Source organism: Saccostrea echinata, unplaced genomic scaffold (genome assembly GCF_033153115.1).
Source record: "Saccostrea echinata isolate AGI-Se365-2 ecotype Australia unplaced genomic scaffold, CSIRO_AGI_Sech_v1 ptg000028l, whole genome shotgun sequence".
In the NCBI taxonomy this organism is placed as follows: domain Eukaryota; kingdom Metazoa; phylum Mollusca; class Bivalvia; order Ostreida; family Ostreidae; genus Saccostrea; species Saccostrea echinata.
In genome coordinates this window covers 5,651,900-5,671,150 of record NW_026889777.1, presented here as the reverse complement: position 1 = coordinate 5,671,150, position 19,251 = coordinate 5,651,900, and the positions used below count along the sequence as shown (strand labels likewise).

Genomic DNA, 19,251 nt, shown 5'->3' with positions numbered 1-19,251 from the left:
GGCCAATTTACGCTTAATAATCCGCGAAGCGCATTATAAAACAGCGTAAACTGACCCAAACCAGGTTATACTCAAATAACTTGGACAAAAATTAGTCATTCCTTATAATTTAATTTTAAAATCATTAAACAATCAGGTTATTCAGATTTAACCTGTGTTCCTTTTTAGATATTAACCAATCAGAGGCTAGAATACAACCAGAATTAAAGTTTATCAATATGACTTTACAAGACATTGCTTTTCTTGAGAATAATTTTGAAGATTTTTTCATATTTATTCCTTTAATAATTATATTCCTGTAAAAAAAAACTTGATCCCCAGTTGTGGCCTCACCCTACCCCCAGGGGTCATGATTTGAACAAACTTGAATCTACACTATGTAAAGAAGGTTTCACATAAGTTTCAACTTTTTTGGCCCAGTGGTTCTTAAGATTTTTAAAAGATACCACCAATTTTTCACTATTTCTTGATTATCTCGCTAGGAAGAGGGAATGTCCCTTCATTTGAACAAACATGAATCCTCTTCACCCAAGGCACTTTATGCCAAGTTTGGTTGAAATTAGTCCGGTGGTACTAAGGAAGAAGATGAAAATGTGAAAAGCTTTTAACAATCATAACAACGACAGACAACAAATAAATTTGGATCAGAAAAGCCCACTTGAGCATTTAGCTCAGGTGAGCTAAAAAAGTCTAATCATGATCTTTCAGCTTTTGACCTTAAAGTTAGTAGGTTTTTTTTTTCAAAGTTAAGGAAATTTATGACCTTAAGTCTCCTTGCAAACGCCTACAGATAACTGGTTATCATCTGAAAACTATGTATGCAATATATGGATTTCTGACCTTGGTCTTTGACCTCAAAATCAATAGGGTTCTTTTACAAGTCATATTGACAAAAGGTATAACATTTCATTGAAAATCTCAGAAAACTAAAGTTATTATCAGAAAACCATTTTATACAATGTTACTATGAATTTCTTACCTAAACCTTTTGATCTAAATCAATTGGGGTCTTGTTTAAGCCATGGGGGGTTGTGATATAAAATTTCATAGCAAAAGCTCAAAGGCATTTTTAGGTCACCTGAGTCACTCAGGTGACCTATTGCTATCCGTTCTCGTCCGTCGGCGTGCGTCGTGCGTCGTGTGTTAACATTTGAACATTTTTAGCTTCTTCTCTGAAACCGCTTAACCAATTTCAACCAAATTTGGCATATAGCATCTATGGGTGAAGGGGAACAAAAATTGTGAATTTCATGGTCCCTGCCCCCCTGGGGCCTGAGGGGTGGGGCTAAAACCACCAAAAATAATGCAATCTTTAAAAATCTTCTTCTTTACTCCAGGACATCAAGCAGTCAAACTGTTGGCATCATTGTAACAAGCATTGAGCCCTCTACCAAAATTGTGAAATTCATGGCCCCAGGGTCAGGGGTTCTGGCCCCAGGGTGGGCTATATAGATCATATAGTGAAAGTGCATTATTTCTTTGAAAATCTTCTTCTCTGCTCCTGGGTATTGAATAAAGTAACTAAGTACATAGTTATGATGAGCAAGAAGTCCTCTTCAGAAATTGTGAAATTCATTGCCCCTGGGTCAGGGGTTCTGGCCCCAGGGTGGGGCTATATAGATCATATAGTGAAAGTGCATTATTTCTTTGAAAATCTTCTTCTCTGCTCCTGGGTATCAAATAAAGTAACTAAGTACATAGTTATGAAGAGCAAGAGTGCCTCTTCCAAAATTGTGAAATTCATGGCCCCAGGGTCAGGGGTTCTGGTGTTAGGGCGGGGCTCTATTGATTACATAGTGAAAATGCATTAATTCTTTGAAAATCTTATTCTCTGCTCCTGGGTATTAAAAAAAGTAACTAAGTACATAGTTATGATGAGCAAGAGTGCCTGTTCCAAAATTGTGAAATTCATGGCCCCAGGGTCAGGGGTTCTGGCCCCAGGGTGGGGCTCTATAGATTATATAGTGAAAGTGCATTAATTCTTTGAAAATCTTCTTCTCTGCTCCTGGGTATTAAATAAAGTAACTAAGTACATAGTTATGATGACCAAGAGAGCCTCTTCCAAAATTGTGAAATTCATGGCCCCAGGGTCAGGGGTTCTGGGGTTAGGGCGGGGCTCTATAGATTATATAGTGAAAAAGCATAATTTCTTTGAAAATCTTCTTCTCTGCTCCTGGGTATTGAATAAAGTAACTAAGTACATAGTTATGATAGCCAAGAGAGCCTCTTCCAAACTTATGAAATTCATGGCCCCAGGGTCAGGGGTTCTGGTGTTAGGGCGGGGCTCTATTGATTATATAGTGAAAATGCATTGATTCTTTGAAAATCTTCTTCTGTGCTCCTGGGTATTAAAAAAAGTAACTAAGTACATAGTTTAATGAGCAAGAGTGCCAGTTCCAAAATTGTGAAATTCATGGCCCCAGGGCCAGGGGTTCTGGTGTTAGGGCGGGGCTCTATTGATTATATAGTGAAAATGCATTAATTCTTTGAAAATCTTCTCTGCTACTGGAGATTATTTAAACAAACTAAGTGCATGATTATGATAGGCAAGGATGCTTCTTCCAAAATTTTTAAATATGTGGCTTCAGTTTTTGGGGCTCTTGAGGAAGAGGGGGGGGGGGGCTCTATGGATTATATAGTGAAAAAGCATTAATTCTATTAATTAATCATTAATTAATCCTGTCTGCTCCTTAGCATTGAGCTGATAAATAAATTGCTTAGCTATGATGAAAATGGGAGCTTCGAACAGAATTTTTAAATCTTGTGGTCCTAGGGTCAGGGGTTCTGACATAATGAGGGGGGGGGGGGCTTTTGATAATATAGTGGAAAAGTGTTAATTCTTTGAAGTCCATAGTTATGATGATGAGGGTAACTCTTCCAAATCTGTAAATTTCTTGACCCTTGGTCTTGGGTTCTGGTGTTAGGGTAAGGCTTTGTTGAATCTGTAGTGAAAATGCATTGTACCTGTGAAATTCTTCTCTGCTTCTGGGCATATCGGAAGAAAACTGAGTAAAAGTTTAAATGATATAAGTAAGCGTATTTCTACCAGATTTTTGAACATCTGGACCATTTGTCTAAGCATTCTAGTCCCGGGCAGGGCTCTATTAATTTGTATTCTACTGAGAGAAGTTATTCCCCTTTTCCGTTCACTTTTGATAATTAATCACTGTAAATAATGTATTTGAAAGGTAAATAGAATAAAATAATTATGCAAGAATGTTTATCATATAATTCAAAAAGTATTTTCTTAGTTTTAATAATCAGGTAGACCTGTAAGTAATAGATAAATAAAAATGAGACAAAAATAACTTATCTTATTAAAAGTTCTTCAAAGACCATAAGAGAGGTCAATGCTAGAGATCTTAATATGGGTTTAAAAATAGTACAGAAGCACTAATAGTTTGTTAATAGTCTGCATGGTGATAGTGTTAAGTGGAGCACAGATTAGAACTTAATTTATGAGTTGATACTGAATACTAGACTAATTATTTTGTTGATCCTGATCTTCCTACTTCTCTTGCTTTAGGGCAAAAAAGCTTCATCTGTCAGTGTATTTAACTTCTAAATCGTTTTATTATACTCAGGTGACCGTTAAGGCCCTTGGGCCTCTTGTTTGATATCATCCGCAAACAAAAGCTTTTCACACAGACTGAATGACAGAGAGACAGACAGAGGGATGGACAGATCAAAATTAATAATCCCAACTTCGAGTGAAAGCAGGGGATAAAAATGTAAAGTAATAGATGAAACTGAGTGACTACCCAAAATTCTGGGAAATCAACATTGATTATTAATGTACAGAGAACAGCCAATGAGAACTGTACAAAAAAAGCTATACACATGTACATGTATATTTAGCTAAATAATAACAAAAATTCAAGTAAATGTGTCACAACTTTTATTCTCATACAACTTACAATCCAGCATACATGTACATACATAATCTTCTATCCCAAACAAAACTTGCACCAAATTATATATACATTTTCTTTCAATAGAGCATGTACATATTTGTCATATAAAAATATACATTTGTTAAAATGCTTTCTTTCCTGTGGTACGTGCAGCTCCAGTGTGGAAAAAAAATCATGCACTGAATGCAAGAAATAAATGAGAATTATTTGATCTAGATTGACATAAAGTTGATGAATTTTGCCCAATATTGTAAGATATAAATATTTTTCATATTTTTATATGACATCAACTAAGCAACAAGCTTGTTTAAGAAAAATAAAGTTCTTATTAAGATTTTTTTTGGTAATTTTTGATTTCTGATAATTTCTTAAAAACAATGTTAGAATGTTATCAAGCCAATGAATTCAAAGACTTACTAGTAATTAAAATCATACTTTATTTCAAATTTACAACCTAAAAGACAATGAAACTTGGCAGACACCTTCATAATATGATCTGAATACACATTTTCAAAAAAAAAATGTAACTGTTAATTTCATTTTAGACATGACACCTCTATTTATAGAACAACCAGGATAGTTGTATTTATTCTTTAACATTTATTTTGCATGTGTATAATAGTCAAACACTGTGAAGATTAAGACACTCCAGCTTAAATCATTGAATTTGATAGCCATACAAATCATGTTCTGAACACTTGCAAAAAATTAAAAATTTTCAAATGCTGATTAAATCAGGTCTGTTATATTGTTCATTTCCATAATGTTATAAAAATTTAATAAATAAATAGACTGAAATGTCATGGTCTACATAAAAACATGAATTATCATTTATGAATAAACAAACTCCACTTACTTGAAACAAAGAATAAAATGAGTACAAACGTAACAAGTACACTGCACCATTTGAACCATGCAAAAAACAATAACAACAATTCACAAATTAAAAGTGATTGTGCATAACAAAGTACTGGCTTTAAATGGACACATTATCTCGAAAAACAATAGCTTCCATACTCCACTTTCAAACAAAATTTGGGCAATTTAATTCACAATTACAGTATAAACAATGTGCAAGATTTTAGATATACTGTATAATTAAGGATGTTTACAGATGACTATTCTTATCTCCCAGTACTGAAGAGTGCTATTTATTTTGTCAAAATTGAGCATCTTAAATTATATCAATATTATTTTCATTCTGAAACAAGACATATTAAAATAAAGTTTAAAATTATGAAAATATTACATGTTAAAAGGAAATCTGAACTTAGTTGCAGTGAAAAAAAACAGTTTAAAAGTGGTGAGGGACCTATATATAACATATTTAAGAAACTGTGATTCATCAGAAAAAATGGGGGAGGGGATATCACAAAACATTCTCACTTCTTAAAGCCCTAACTAGTCGCTAAAATCCTACATGCATATATAAATTTAGTTAATCAACATAATGCTTTTCAAGAGTATACAATGCTGTGATTTTTAACAATATGTTCTCAAAGTTAACCTGGTGTTGGACAACTTTGTGTCTTAAGGGTATAGTGTCAAGGTACCTAATGTGCGATATAATGCAAAAATGAACATTATATGTACTTGTATAATGCAATTTTCCCCCATCAACTATCAGAAAAATTAATTTAAAAAAAATCAAATTTTATTATCTGTGTTAGAAGAGAGACATCATTTTATGGCACTTTGTATTTTGTTTAACATTAACCTTTCATTACTTTACCTCTGTGTTTCATGATTAATCATTAAATAATTTCTGTTTACATCTACAAGTACACTGTATCATTTGTTATGGAAGCTCTTAACACTGCTCAATGAATAGTCTTAATTCCATGGTAGTTTTACAAATATGCAGTTAGAGTGACTTGCCCCTTCAAATAGAATTCAAAATACAGAAATTTACAATGATACAGTATTCTTAACATTATATAACACCAAGATAGAGAAATTGGAAACATTATTCACATGTATTTTCCAAATGAAAGTCAATAGCAGTGATACTTCATGGTTGTTGAACAATATGGCAGATACCCTATGTTGAAAATAAACTAGATAAACTTTTTAATATACAATTTCCTCAAAGTCCAAACAACATATTCATGAGTATTTCAAGAGTGCTAGCTTCCTCAAAATGAACAGTATAGTCTTACTTGTAGCATGCTTATATCAATCTTACTTGTTAACAGAGACATGGCCTGCCATATTGAATTACATGTAGTTAAAATTTAAGTATAAAAATCCACACAGAGTACACGTAAAAATGGCAATAAATCTATAATTTTCATATAAAGTAAATTTTTGGCAACATTGCAGTTTTATACATTAGCTTGAAAACAACATTGATCCAAATAAGAAGGTAGAATCTTGAAATTATAATTAAGGTATTATGATATTTATTATAATATTCCTGTAAAATTGGGGGGGGGGGGGATTGCTGAGCCCGCAATGATCATTTTACCAGAAATTTGTTTTCCTGCAAGTAAAAAATTTTGGCATGAAATCTCCGAGGAGAATCCTTTTTTACATTGGATACATTTAAATTTACTTATCTTTTGTCTAAAGTCAGCTGATTTATTAGGAAAGTTTATAAATGGGAGCCACACAACAAATAAAAAGTTGATTTTCATTTGATTGGCCATTAGTTTACTATACATTTAATTTGTAATTCATTCATGAAAATTTATCAATTTTTATCACTTTCTTTACAAATGTTTGAATGTACAAATGTACCCTTATTCTATGGTTAATATTTCTAATTTATTGAACACCTAATGTGTATCATAGACTTGCAGTGAAGACATTGGGCAAGTCTGCAGAGATTTTCTTCTCATATACGATACTATTGGTTTGTTTGTTTGTTTGTTTGTTTATTATTTCAAAGCCATATGAATTACAGGTAAATAATTTAAGACCCTCATCAAATGAGTCCCATAATTAATAAAGCACTATTGCTTATCTAGAAGCTGCAATTTCCTTACCCTTACTTGGAGGTAGTGTTTTTCTTCAAATTACTCAAAAATCCTGTCCATTAAAACAATTTTGAAATGTAATAAAAACAACTGCTACATGTAGCTGGACATGAACATATTTGGCATTAAAAACAAAAGTTACAGATTCAAAGCAATGCCAAGCACCATTTCCATTCAACTTTTAATGAGCTCAGATTTCTTTCTTCAAAAGATAATACAGTTCACATTTACAAAATTACAATGGCACTGAACACTTAAAATTTCAAATATATAAATTTAAAAAGGCCTAAAAGAAATTGTAACAACATTTTAACTAAATTAATCACAGCTTTAAAGTCAGAATGAATCTGATTTGACCATATACATGATATACAACATATAAAAGGAAGATTTTTTTTAAATGAAAGTTTTAAATAAGCAGAAAGAATCTTCTCTTAAACATGTTAAAAGATATTCTCAGTGTAAACAAAATCATCAAAGGGTATATATCAAACAATGCTTTATCTAACAATGTTCCATGAAAATGACTCATGCCAATAAGTATTTGGGCTGATCATTACAAAAAAAACCCCTCTAATGTGGATTCCTGAGGGCTGAACAGACTAGGAACACAAGAACACATAGATAAAGCAATACTAATGACCTTGTCTGATGACCTTTGACCTCCAATATTTTGTTTTAACCAGTGTATAGTGTTTATATGTAACAACCAAGGTCACCGTCCCTTAAGTTTACTTGTGATCCACTCCAGGCCTTGATACAACCTAAAATTATAACAAAGGAATTGTCTGAAAATAATATGATTAACTACATAAATGTACATGTATGTAAAACAAGTTGATATCTGAAAATAATGCAGATTTCATTTACTATGACAATTAAATTGCTTTTAATCTTCAAAAACATTTTTTACTTCGAAAACAACTTTTTTTTCTTTCGAAAATAATTTTTTTCCTCCAAAAACACTTTTTTTTCCTTTGAAAACAATTATTTTCTTTAAAATTTTTTTTTTTTCATTCTCAAAAACCTGTGATCAATTTTAAAATGAAAAAAAACCCCACATTAATTAAAAAAAAATTATAGATGAAAGAATCGTTCTGCTTTTCTAATGCTGACACTGCCCCAGCTCCTGAGGATAACTTACCCTTCCCCTGAGAGGGCACAGCAGCCCTGTATGTGCCAGGGATGGTCTTTAATGGACGTTAAATTTAAATGCTGAGAAATCTCGGCAGCTGACATGGAGCCTTTAATATCTTGCTTGTTTGCAAAAACCAAAATGGCGGCCTTCTTAAGATCCTATAAAACAATAGTGTATAAAGAAAACTAACAAATTTTTCAAACTAAAAAAAATAAGTGTATACATGTATGCATTAAAATTTAAAACAAAAATTCAAACTCAGAATTTTAGTCAATAACCTAGCTTTTTCCTGTAATTTGCAACTACACCTATATTCTTATTATGCAAATGCATGCAATCATCTGCATATTTTTGCATCTATCACTCTATAAACAGTCCTCATTATTTATATATAGATAATTCACCTGTAGGGCATATGACCTACATAGGTTACATAAATATGTCATGACTGTACAGTCCCTTTTTATCACATGTTACACGAACTAAATATATCTTGTGCACTTTCTATGCATGCTCTCCTACACTCTTTTAATTAACAGAGAGAGAGAAAAGATATCTGCTGACTCATGCACATTGTATGGATTTAAAAAAATAATAATGTATTTAGTATTAAAAATTAGTATAAATATTTGTTCAAAAATATGAATTTTTAAATTATAAATCTCAAAAACACATGGAAAGTGAATTCACTGATATGTATATGCCTGTAATATTTGGACAAAAACTATAAATCCCAAAAATTATCAAATTATTACAGGTAAGTCAATCTATAAAGTCAGTAATGATACCTGTATGTATATGAGATGTGAGTTGGTCTGACAAAATCAACACCACCACACTGTGGCAAAGAAAAAACAAGATGTGTTTGTGAAACACTGATGCCCCCGTATGGCAGCTTATGGCGAAGGTTAAAGTTTCTTCAAATGCAAGTCAAAATCAAGGCCAAAAGATAAGAAATGTTGATACCCAAAGAAAGGTCTTGTCTCAAGGAATACACCTATGAAATTTGAAAGACCTAGATACAACTCTTCAGAAGTTATGACGAAGGTTAAAGTTTTTTGAATAAAAGTCAAACGTCAAGGTCAAGGTCAAAGTGGTTGGTATCCAAAGGAAGGTCTTGTCACAAGGATTACATATGTGAAGTATGAAAGCCCTAGCATCAACCATTCAAAAGTTATGGCCAAGGTTAAAGTTTTTCAAAAGTAGGTCAAACTCCTAGGTCAAGGTCAAAAGGTCAAAGTGGTGGTTGGTATCCAAAGGAAGGTCTTGTCGCAAGGATTACATATGTGAAGTATGAAAGCCCTAGCATCAACCATTCAAAAGTTATGGCCAAGGTTAAAGTTTTTCAAAAGTAGGTCAAACTCCTAGATCAAGGTCAAAAGGTCAAAGTGGTGGTTGGTATCCAAAGGAAGGTCTTGTCGCAAGGATTATATATGTGAAGTATGAAAGCCCTAGCTCCAACCATTCAAAAGTTATGGCCAAGGTTAAAGTTTTTCAAAAATAGGTCAAACTCCTAGGTCAAGGTCAAAGGGTCAAAGTGGTTGATATCCAGAGGAAGGTCTTGTCACAAGGAATACACATGTGAAGTTTGAAACCCTAAGCACCAACTGTTCAAAAGTTATGGCCAAGGTTAAAGTTTTTCAAAAGTAGGTCAAACTCCAAGGTCAAGGTCAAAAGGTCAGAGTTGTTGATATCCAAAGGAAGGCCTTGTCACAAAGAATACACATGTGAAGTTTGAAACCCCAAGCACCAACTGTTCAGAAGTTATGGCTAAGGTTGAAGTCTCATAAAATTTTGCAAAAGTAGGTCAAACTCCAAGGTCAAGGTCAAAAGGTCAAATATGATGGTACCCAAAGAAAGGTCTTGTCACAAGGAATACACATGTGAAATATGAAAGTCATAGCTCCAACCAATCAAAAGTTATGGGCAAGGTTAAAGTTGACAACAGACAGACAGACAAACAGACAAACAGACAAACGGACAAACGGACAAACAGACAAACAGATAAACAGACAAACAGACAGACAGGACAAAAACAATATACTCCCGGGATCTTTCGATCCGGGGGCATAAAAACAAGCCCTAACTGAAGAGGAGACAATGAACTAAAGGTTGGGGTGGACAGAGCACATTCTACACAAGCAAAATACATGTACATGTACTAACATCACAAGGAAGGTCTTGTGCTGGAACCCCCAAGGCAAACTGAAAGAGAGGGGGGGGATAGGCTAAAAAACAGGTAATGGACAGACCTGGGGGCTGACACCAAAAGAATAGACAAAACTTGTAAAGAACTGGAATAGATTGCTCAGAATGGAATGACTGGAGAAATCTCGTGGGCACCTTATGCCCATGAAGGGGTAGTAGGCAAAAAGTAGGTAATAAAATATGTAACTTTTTTTCTTTCAACATTCCTCAACACTATACATGTAATAAAACTTGCAAATGTATTTTATGCAATGAGGGGACTTTTTAAACAGTTATGTGTAATGCATGATGAACAGTGAATATGTATAAGAGATTAAACGAGCTGTGTTTGTGAAGCACTGATGCCCCCATATGACAGCTTATGGCCAAGTTTAAAAGTTTTCCAAAAGTAAATCAAACACCTAGGTTGAAGTCCAGAGGACAAATGTCTGTATCCAAAGAAAGAGCTCTTTAATCACAAGGAATACACATGTGAAATATGAAAGCTCTAGCACCAACCATTCAAACTAATGGTCAAGTTAAAAAAAAAATTCCAAAAGTAGTCAAACTCCAATGTCAAGGTCATAAGGTAAAAAAAATTTGATTTCCAAAAAAAAAAGGTATTGTCATAAGGAACACACATGTGAAACATGAATATCTTCAATTATGAAGATCCAACCATTCAGAAGTTGTGGCCAAGGTTGAAGTCTTTCAAAAGTATAGGTGAAACTTCAAGGTCAAAGCCATAAAAAAAAATGTTGGTACTGTACCCTAGAAAGGTCTTATCTAAAGAATACATCGAACACATGAAATATGAAACCCCTAGACCAACTGTTCAAAAGTTACGGGCAAGTTAATTTTTTTTCAGATGCTGGTCAAAGGTCTAGGTCAAACAAGGTCATGATCAAGAGGTCAAAAATGTTGATACATGGAAATAGGTGAAGATAACGATCAGTGATCAATCTCAAAACACCTACAAACAGTACTACATGTAATCTGTGAAGAGGGCATAAAACATGACCCCTAAAAGTTCCAGAAGTGGAATCAGGCGCCTTAGAGGAGTAAGCATGTGAAATATGAAAGCTCTAAAAACCACATTCAGAAGTTATGTGCAAAGTTTTTGTTTTTCAAGGTCATGATATCAAAAATAAAGGTATACTCAAAGAAAGGCCTTGTCACAAGAAACATACAAGTAAAATATAAAAGCCCTAGCACCACCCATTTAAAAGTATTAGCAAGGTTCAAGTTTTTGTGGATAAAAAGACTGTCGGACAGACCAAAAACTATATGTCCATAACCCCCATCCCCCCATAACCCCCCTTGCAAAAAAATCTCAAAACAAGACCATGAAATACCACTTAAAAGAACAAGGAGGAGGGAATGTATATTCTCAGTTTTTCAGGTGATTTATCATCAAGTTGAGAAAAAAAATGAAATCTCTTGGTGACGTACCTCGTGGTTCAGCATTTTACACAGCTCCTCTTTTGTGATGGACAACCTTTCTCTATCTGTGGAATCCACAACCAGAATTACAAACTGTACAGAGAAAAAAGAAACAATAGTCATTAAGCATTAAACAAGTATTCACATGTGTCTGAATATTCTGTTGTGGTTATATGAAATAAAGATTGAAAGTATGCAGTTATGTATGCAATTTTTGAATTCAAAGCATTTTACACAAATGTTTTACAAAATCATGTTTTACAAAATCTAGGTTTTGTACATTACATGTATATAGCAAAGAGTAAAGGAAGAAGAATTAATTCAAAATCCAATTTGTTTACAATATATTTACATGTATCTAGTACTGAAAGTACTGAAATCTGATTCACTGAGAAATGCGTGATATCCAGTGAAATAAAAAAATATACATAGCATGTATTTGAGGATTAATACTGAAACTGTCTCTCAAGAACTGTGACCAATGCCTCAGGTGCCAAGAGTTTTTTTGGGAGGTGATAATTTCAAATCCATCCTCAGGTATAGAAACAAATTATTTGTTCACATTATCGTGATTATACAACTACAAGTTTAATTACAAGTTTACAAAACTCCTGTTAAGCTACTAGTTCTTAAGATTTTTATTTTTGCAGCTAGGACAATAGATTTATCTTCTCTTTTTCATTTTTGCAGATAAAACTTCACTCTAACTTCAGATATAGTCCTTTAAAAATCAGTTTTTACTTTCCTTTACATCTCCCCTTGTATAGTAAAATACTCACCTGAGCATTGCTATAGTAAGTGTTCCAGGCTGACCGCAGTGTTTCCTGGCCTCCAATATCCCACATCAGGAAGTGGATATTCTTCCATATCACCTCTTCCACATTACTACCAATGGTCGGCGATGTGTGAACCACTTCATTCATTAAACTAAAATTAAGATTAGAAAATAGAGTGTCTACCAGTAATATCAAAATAATCTTTTAATTATTATCATGTTAATGTTTATGAAAAAGGGGGTTTTGTTACAAAACACCAAGTACATGTAAACTTAATCATGAAGACTCAACATCATTATGAAATAAAAAAGGAGAAGGGGTCTAAGTCAATGTGAATGCTTTAATATCCGATAGCTATAATTTTTTTTTATCACATTGGGCAACATAAAATGTTGCAAAATTTTACAAATGACACTCTACAAATTTTTGTGACATTTCTTGTGCTACTCGGTTTTATTAGTTGTATGGGGTTAATAATTTAAAACCCCATGAGTAATGTCAAAAAAAAAATCAAAATCCTCAAATCAAAAGCCATCACAGTGGACATCATTATGAAGATGAACTCTGGAGAGGGACACAAAGTGCTTTTGGGACTGTGTACATGGGGCTTTTAAATCAAGATAAATAGCCAAACCAGTGGCAAATCAACAATTCTTTTTGACATACATTCTATTCTTTAACATTTGTAGACTGTGATTTTACCTGACCAATCATATAAGGGACCAAGAGCAGGTGATTATACCCAGTAGAACATTGTGCATGGTTTAGGGTTGGTAGGCCTTCTCTTTAAAAAGATTTCTGGTTCAAAGGTAATTGTCCGCATTCACCTTGCCTTTTAAACCTCACTAGTATTATCACCCAGTGCAATATTTTTCCGATTTTTTTTTTAAGGAAACATTTGTCTGACCTCTGCTGTGAAAATTATAAAAGTACTACTGTAGCATATTTCTATATTCTGCACTCGCATTAAAGGTAAAAGTAGGGAATTTCATAAATATATATACTGATACGCATTACTTGTATACACAATGGATGAATTGACACAATAGATAAGATATAAATGAATCCTGCGTATTGTGTATTTACTGAATAACAAAAACTTTTTCATTTTCTCAATAGTACTTAAAAAATCTAGGAGTGTATATTGGACATTTAAATCTTTTAAATCATAATATCCTACAAGATGACAGGAGATTGCTATTAAGAACATGATTATTTTGTTGCTCTTGTACTTTCAACATCGCAAGAAATGTGATAGATCTATGAAGATTATTTCACCTGAACAAAACAGAATAAATCCCAGTATAGTGTATAATAATACTACAGCTTGTAACAACTTTAACAAAGACCTTCTTAGTTCAAACAGAGATGAAGATAACTGATCCCATTGCTGTGCACATGTACTGTACTTTTCTCCTAAAATGCATGAATCTATGTCTATTCACAAGTGAACTCTCTGTGTGAAAAAGCCAAATTTAAATATATATGCATGTATTTATGTATATATTTGCAGGGGAACTGAAAGTCTATGGCACTTTTACATCTCTGGCACTTTTAATCATAAATTATTTAAATGAATATTCAAAATATCTTAATTAACTGGTAATTAAATGTTAACGTTAATATAATAAATGTTAATAAACCTGTTACTATTTCAAGAATGTCATAACTCAGCAGTTTGGAAAGACAACTTAGTCACATTAACAAGTACTTGTATAGATCTACAGTACTGTGATTTTCCAAGGCCAAAGACATGATAGAGGGCTGTAATGGGAATGTTTGTAAAGTAAATCAAGTCATAAAGAGTAGGAGTAAAATACAGTCAAACCTCGTTATCTCTAACTTGATAGTGCTGAGAAAAAACTTTGAAATTTGCAAGGATTTGAGATATCGAGGGTAAAATACTTAAAGAATAAGTGGTTGGGACTTTTAAATCACTTTGACATATATATCCATATGGTACAATGTATTCAATATATCGGTGTTCAAGATACATAAGTTCAACTATACATGTTATTTAACAAATACCATGCTTTAGGCGGCACTCCTCTAGGCAGAGGGAATGCATATACTACAAGAAATAATACTCATACAAAAAAAAACTTCCTGTAAATCGAAGGTTTTTGCAATGGAGGAATGTGGCTCTCTGGTATGACTGTCTGCATTTTTTGGTCCTAGAAAGCTACAGTTCTATAGCTAGCAGGGCTTTCAAAAAGGTTAGAAACGGGTGTTATTTTGACAAATATAGGAGGTACCTTATGGAAGCAATTTTAATTAAATATATATGTTAATGAATTTTTCTCCATTGAATATTTTGGCCGGTACAAACATAATTTCAGCCTGGAATTAAAAGTACCCGGTAATGGTAGATTAGGAAAGACCTGAGCTAGTATATTACAAAACTCAGGTAAAAAATAAAATTATAAACTTAAGTAGCATGTTGAGAGATTAGGATTTTTACAAGACCCTACATCTGAAAATCACAGTGTTAAATTAAATCATCCACATTCAGAATCAATATAATTCTCCATACATCTCCCACCTAATGAATAGCGGATTACTTTTAATATCATTTATGTAAGCATCTCAAGTAAACGATACATCGAGTGTTGATAATAATCATCACCTAATTTCACCTTGGTGAAAGGAATAAATCTATAATTATCATACACCTGTAGGCCACAGGTGAATTTAGTATGACTTGACATATGCTTAATGTGTGATAATTTAATCAGACAGTAAAATCAGACTGTAATACATATTGGCTTTCTTTATATCTTGAGAATGGAAAACATTTTTTTTTTCACATGTTAAATTAATGAGATGATTATTTTTACCATCCATCATGTCCATTGTCAAAAGCCACAGGTTTTGTGTTTTTTCTATTTCCACAAAAGTGGGAGTAAAACGACACAAAACCCAGGACAACAATGCCTTAGTACCATTATGAGATTTCCATGCTTCATACTGTCAGAAGCAGATCTCATGCACTCATCTATCATGCCAGATTTAATTAACACATATAATTAAAATAGCTTAGCAATTGAAGGCTTACAATTTGTCAATTAAATACTCTCGGTCTACGGTGATTTTCAACACCATGTGCACATGTATTACATTAATACAATTTAGCATGTACCACATGTACAAGAAGGAAAAAAGTCCATGCAGAATTGCCACTTAGGCACTGTTATGTACATGCATTCTTCAAAGCATACTGTTGAGACTGTAACAGGAAAGGAGAAAATGTATATGGTTGGCCCGAGAATCAAACCTGGGCCCCATGCATCACTACAGAGGTGCTCTACCGACATAGCTATCCACAAAAGGCCCATATCCACGGCCCAAACCATTACATTCCTCCCTCCTTAAATTGTCTTTGCTCTCGAAGACACGTACAACCCAAGTTCTTATTTGCCCCTGGCAGGACTTTTACCTTCAAGTTCAGGGGTGGTCAACATGGTAAAAGGCACCAAATTAAGTAACAGGAAAGGAGAAATGTATGGCTGGACTGGGAATCAAACCTGGGACCCTTGCATCACTAGTCAGGTGCACTACCCACTGAGTTATCCAAGCCGATATCCACAGCCAAAAACATTACAAGACTTTACTGAAGGTGATTATGTAACAATAGACATTTTGTGAACTTTCCTGTTCTTTCATTTAATTGACCTCCATAAATTTATGATTTTTTCTTTAGAAATCAAAAAAAAAAATCCCTGGCAGTAAAAAATAATGTATAAACTCCAAGTCTACCTATTTAATGTTTAGTACATGCATACTTTCAAACCGCATATTTAGTACAAAAAATAACTTACAATTGATACAGGATGGTAGTCTTCCCAGCATTGTCCAGTCCCACAATGATGACTTTGTGTTCTACAATAGCAGAAAAGTACTGATTTAATATTATCTGTTTTTGGTGACACATCATGCAGCTAAAGGTCTTTTTTGGAGTACTGCACCATAAATACATGAGCAACTGTCAACAATCACTCATAGCAAATGGAAAACATTGCCCTATATATGCATGGTGCCAATAACACCAGCACAGCATAGCTGTATCATATTCATCACATTCAACATGTTCATTGAAACATCTAACGGTATGTTTTCCAATTTGTGTAACATATGCATAAATGTGTATCATCATTACTTCAGATTTTAATGTCTAAACTGAAGTCTTAAGAAGTAAATAATACACATGGCCGTAGGAACCAGGGGGGCAGGGGGGGGGGGGCGTGCCCAATAATTTTGCCGATATACAGACTACTATAGAAAACATAGATACTATATGCCTGTGCCCCCTCAATAAAAATGTCTGATGACCTTTTTTTTTTTTTTTTGCTTGTCAAGAAATTTTTGGTAGTTGATAGTGCCCCCTCAACTGAAAATGTATGGCTGTTCCCCCCCCCCCCCCCCAAACTGAAATTGCTTCCTACGGGCCTGATACATGTAGCCAAATTGTACAATTTTTTTTTATAACAGATATATACAATTTTTTTTATAACAGATATATGTAAAAAGATATATATAATAATATGTTTTATCTGCACATACAAAAAATTGAGCAGTCCTGAATAATAACCTTTAAAATACCATTTACATGCAGCATGATTCTACTTTTTTTGGTTAAAGGTGGGAAAAGAAGAACAACCATCATTTTACACATGTTGGTACCTATAAATTTTTGAACTGTAGATCTAAACTTATCAATCAAAAGTTGAAGTCAAGCCCACTCAGCTGATCATGGAAACACAATACCTGTAACTATAATTATGCTAATTACTTGTCAGACACACATTTTATGGTTCGTGACCTGTTGAAGATGGATTTCCTAGGACTTGATGCATTATCTATGCATGAACACTGATTGATTTTCATTCATTATTGAAAAAAATAATCAGATCTCCAAGTATGAGATATTATATATATAACTAATAATCAAAGAAAAAATGGTGATTAAATATCACCCAATACATGATTATATGTATATATGACTTAGAATATTTAAATTTTAATTTTGATGACAAATAGATAATTTAATTTGCCATTTATATAGCATCAAAAGCCTATAGCACATATACAAGACTCACAATATATTCTGATCCTTAAAATTAATACTTTTTTTCATTTCAAAACAATAGAGGAATTTTCTTCATGATGACAATGTGTTAATTTCATATGAATTGTAGTTTTATCATTTGAGTGTAAGCTTGTACACTAATTTATAAGATGTATTCATGACTGACAATTAGTCTACCTTGCAATATTACATGGTTCATGTACACACATAACAAGTACAGTTATATATATACATTCATTTGTACACCAGAATACATCTAGTATTTGAAATTTTATCATAAGTTTTTGCTGAAATAAAAGAAATGCTTGAATATAACATATGAACTATTGTATGTAGGATAGAATAGTTTTAAGTATTATTTAGAGAATGAGACGGGTTCTGTATCGTAGATACAAATTTGGGGGTGGACGAGTGCATAGACAAACTGAGACAGTGATCTAAGTTGTGTTGTCACTATAGGTGTTGTACATGTATACATGTACATTGTGTAATGATTGTATACATTGTGTAATGATCAATATACATGATATATACTGATGTCATATATTACATGCAAACACAATTTTTTTTAACATGTTTAATATCAACATAAATTGCAGTGGTGTTAATCAAACACACAAGCACAAATTTGGAAATTAGAAGAGGAATCTGCAAAAGTTTTTTGGGTCAACACTCAACAGGCCATTTGGTCCTGTGCACTCTAGGAACAATTACAGGACCTAACCAAAGTTTGTCAAACTGAAAAACCTTATGTAGGAAAGTGAAAAATGTGAAAATACAGAACCAAGGAAATCTTACGGTTCAAGCGATTTTTATCACAAGTCACTCATTTATGATTTGTGTGATCATTTTTCTTAAAAGAAACATTTATATGACACCATGTCAGAATAGTAAAACTCAAAACTGGCCTGGTGTAAAAAAAAATGATGCATTAATTAATAGACTAGATCGATAGGCACTGTACATCAGTCAGGTCCAACCGATGTCTTTCGGAAAGATTGAAGTCACATGTCCATATAACACTACATGTATATATCTGTGATCTTTCAGAAGTTCAGCATAAGATCAAATTGATGAAATCCAAGAAAACTTCAGACATAAAATAATGTGAAAAGTGTTCATGCAATTTGCAATTGAAAAGTGTCCAAAACTGAAAAAGTATGCGACAATATACATAAATCCATTCCCTGAAGACATATTCTCTTTAGAGAAGTGGACAGGCTTTAGCCTACATCCATGGATGCACTGTTGGCTAAAGCCTGTCAACTTCTCTAAGGGGAATATACCTGAAGACCTTAAAAACTTTCATGAAGACAGATGGGGTATAAACAACTTACATCAAAGGACTTCAAAAATTGCATCTAAATCAAAATTGTGTTAATGAAAATAGTATCAATTTAAAAAAAACATACCTTCATTTGTAAATAAACTCCACAATCTCGAAAAAAGTAACCCCATTGTTAAGTTTGGAATGGGGTTTCTAAAAATAGACCGGAGATTCCCTCTTCACTGGAATCGGTATAAAACGTAAAATAACACCCTAGGGTCACATTATTTCAAAAATATATAACAAATGGTTACAAAATTACATATATTAAACGAAAATAAGTTTCTATCTTCCAAGAAATGTACACAACAGCTGATTGTTCGTGACTGACATCAACTACTACTGACACGATCTATCGGAAGTTATTTGTCATGGGAAGATTGCCCATGCGTGAAACAGATT

General features: G+C 33.2%; 1 protein-coding gene across 1 annotated transcript; it reads right to left on the bottom strand.

The window, feature by feature from the left end:
- Positions 1-3,881: 3,881 nt before the first annotated feature.
- On the bottom strand, positions 3,882-19,189 carry LOC133194064 (ADP-ribosylation factor-like protein 5B). Its single transcript, XM_061330009.1, has 6 exons — positions 18,935-19,189; positions 16,255-16,315; positions 12,440-12,587; positions 11,670-11,753; positions 8,037-8,188; positions 3,882-7,656 (listed from the first exon to the last, which is right to left on the bottom strand). The coding sequence occupies exons 1-6, from the start codon at positions 18,978-18,980 to the stop codon at positions 7,608-7,610; spliced, it is 540 nt and encodes a 179-aa protein (XP_061185993.1). The 5' UTR covers positions 18,981-19,189; the 3' UTR covers positions 3,882-7,607.
- Positions 19,190-19,251: the final 62 nt, after the last annotated feature.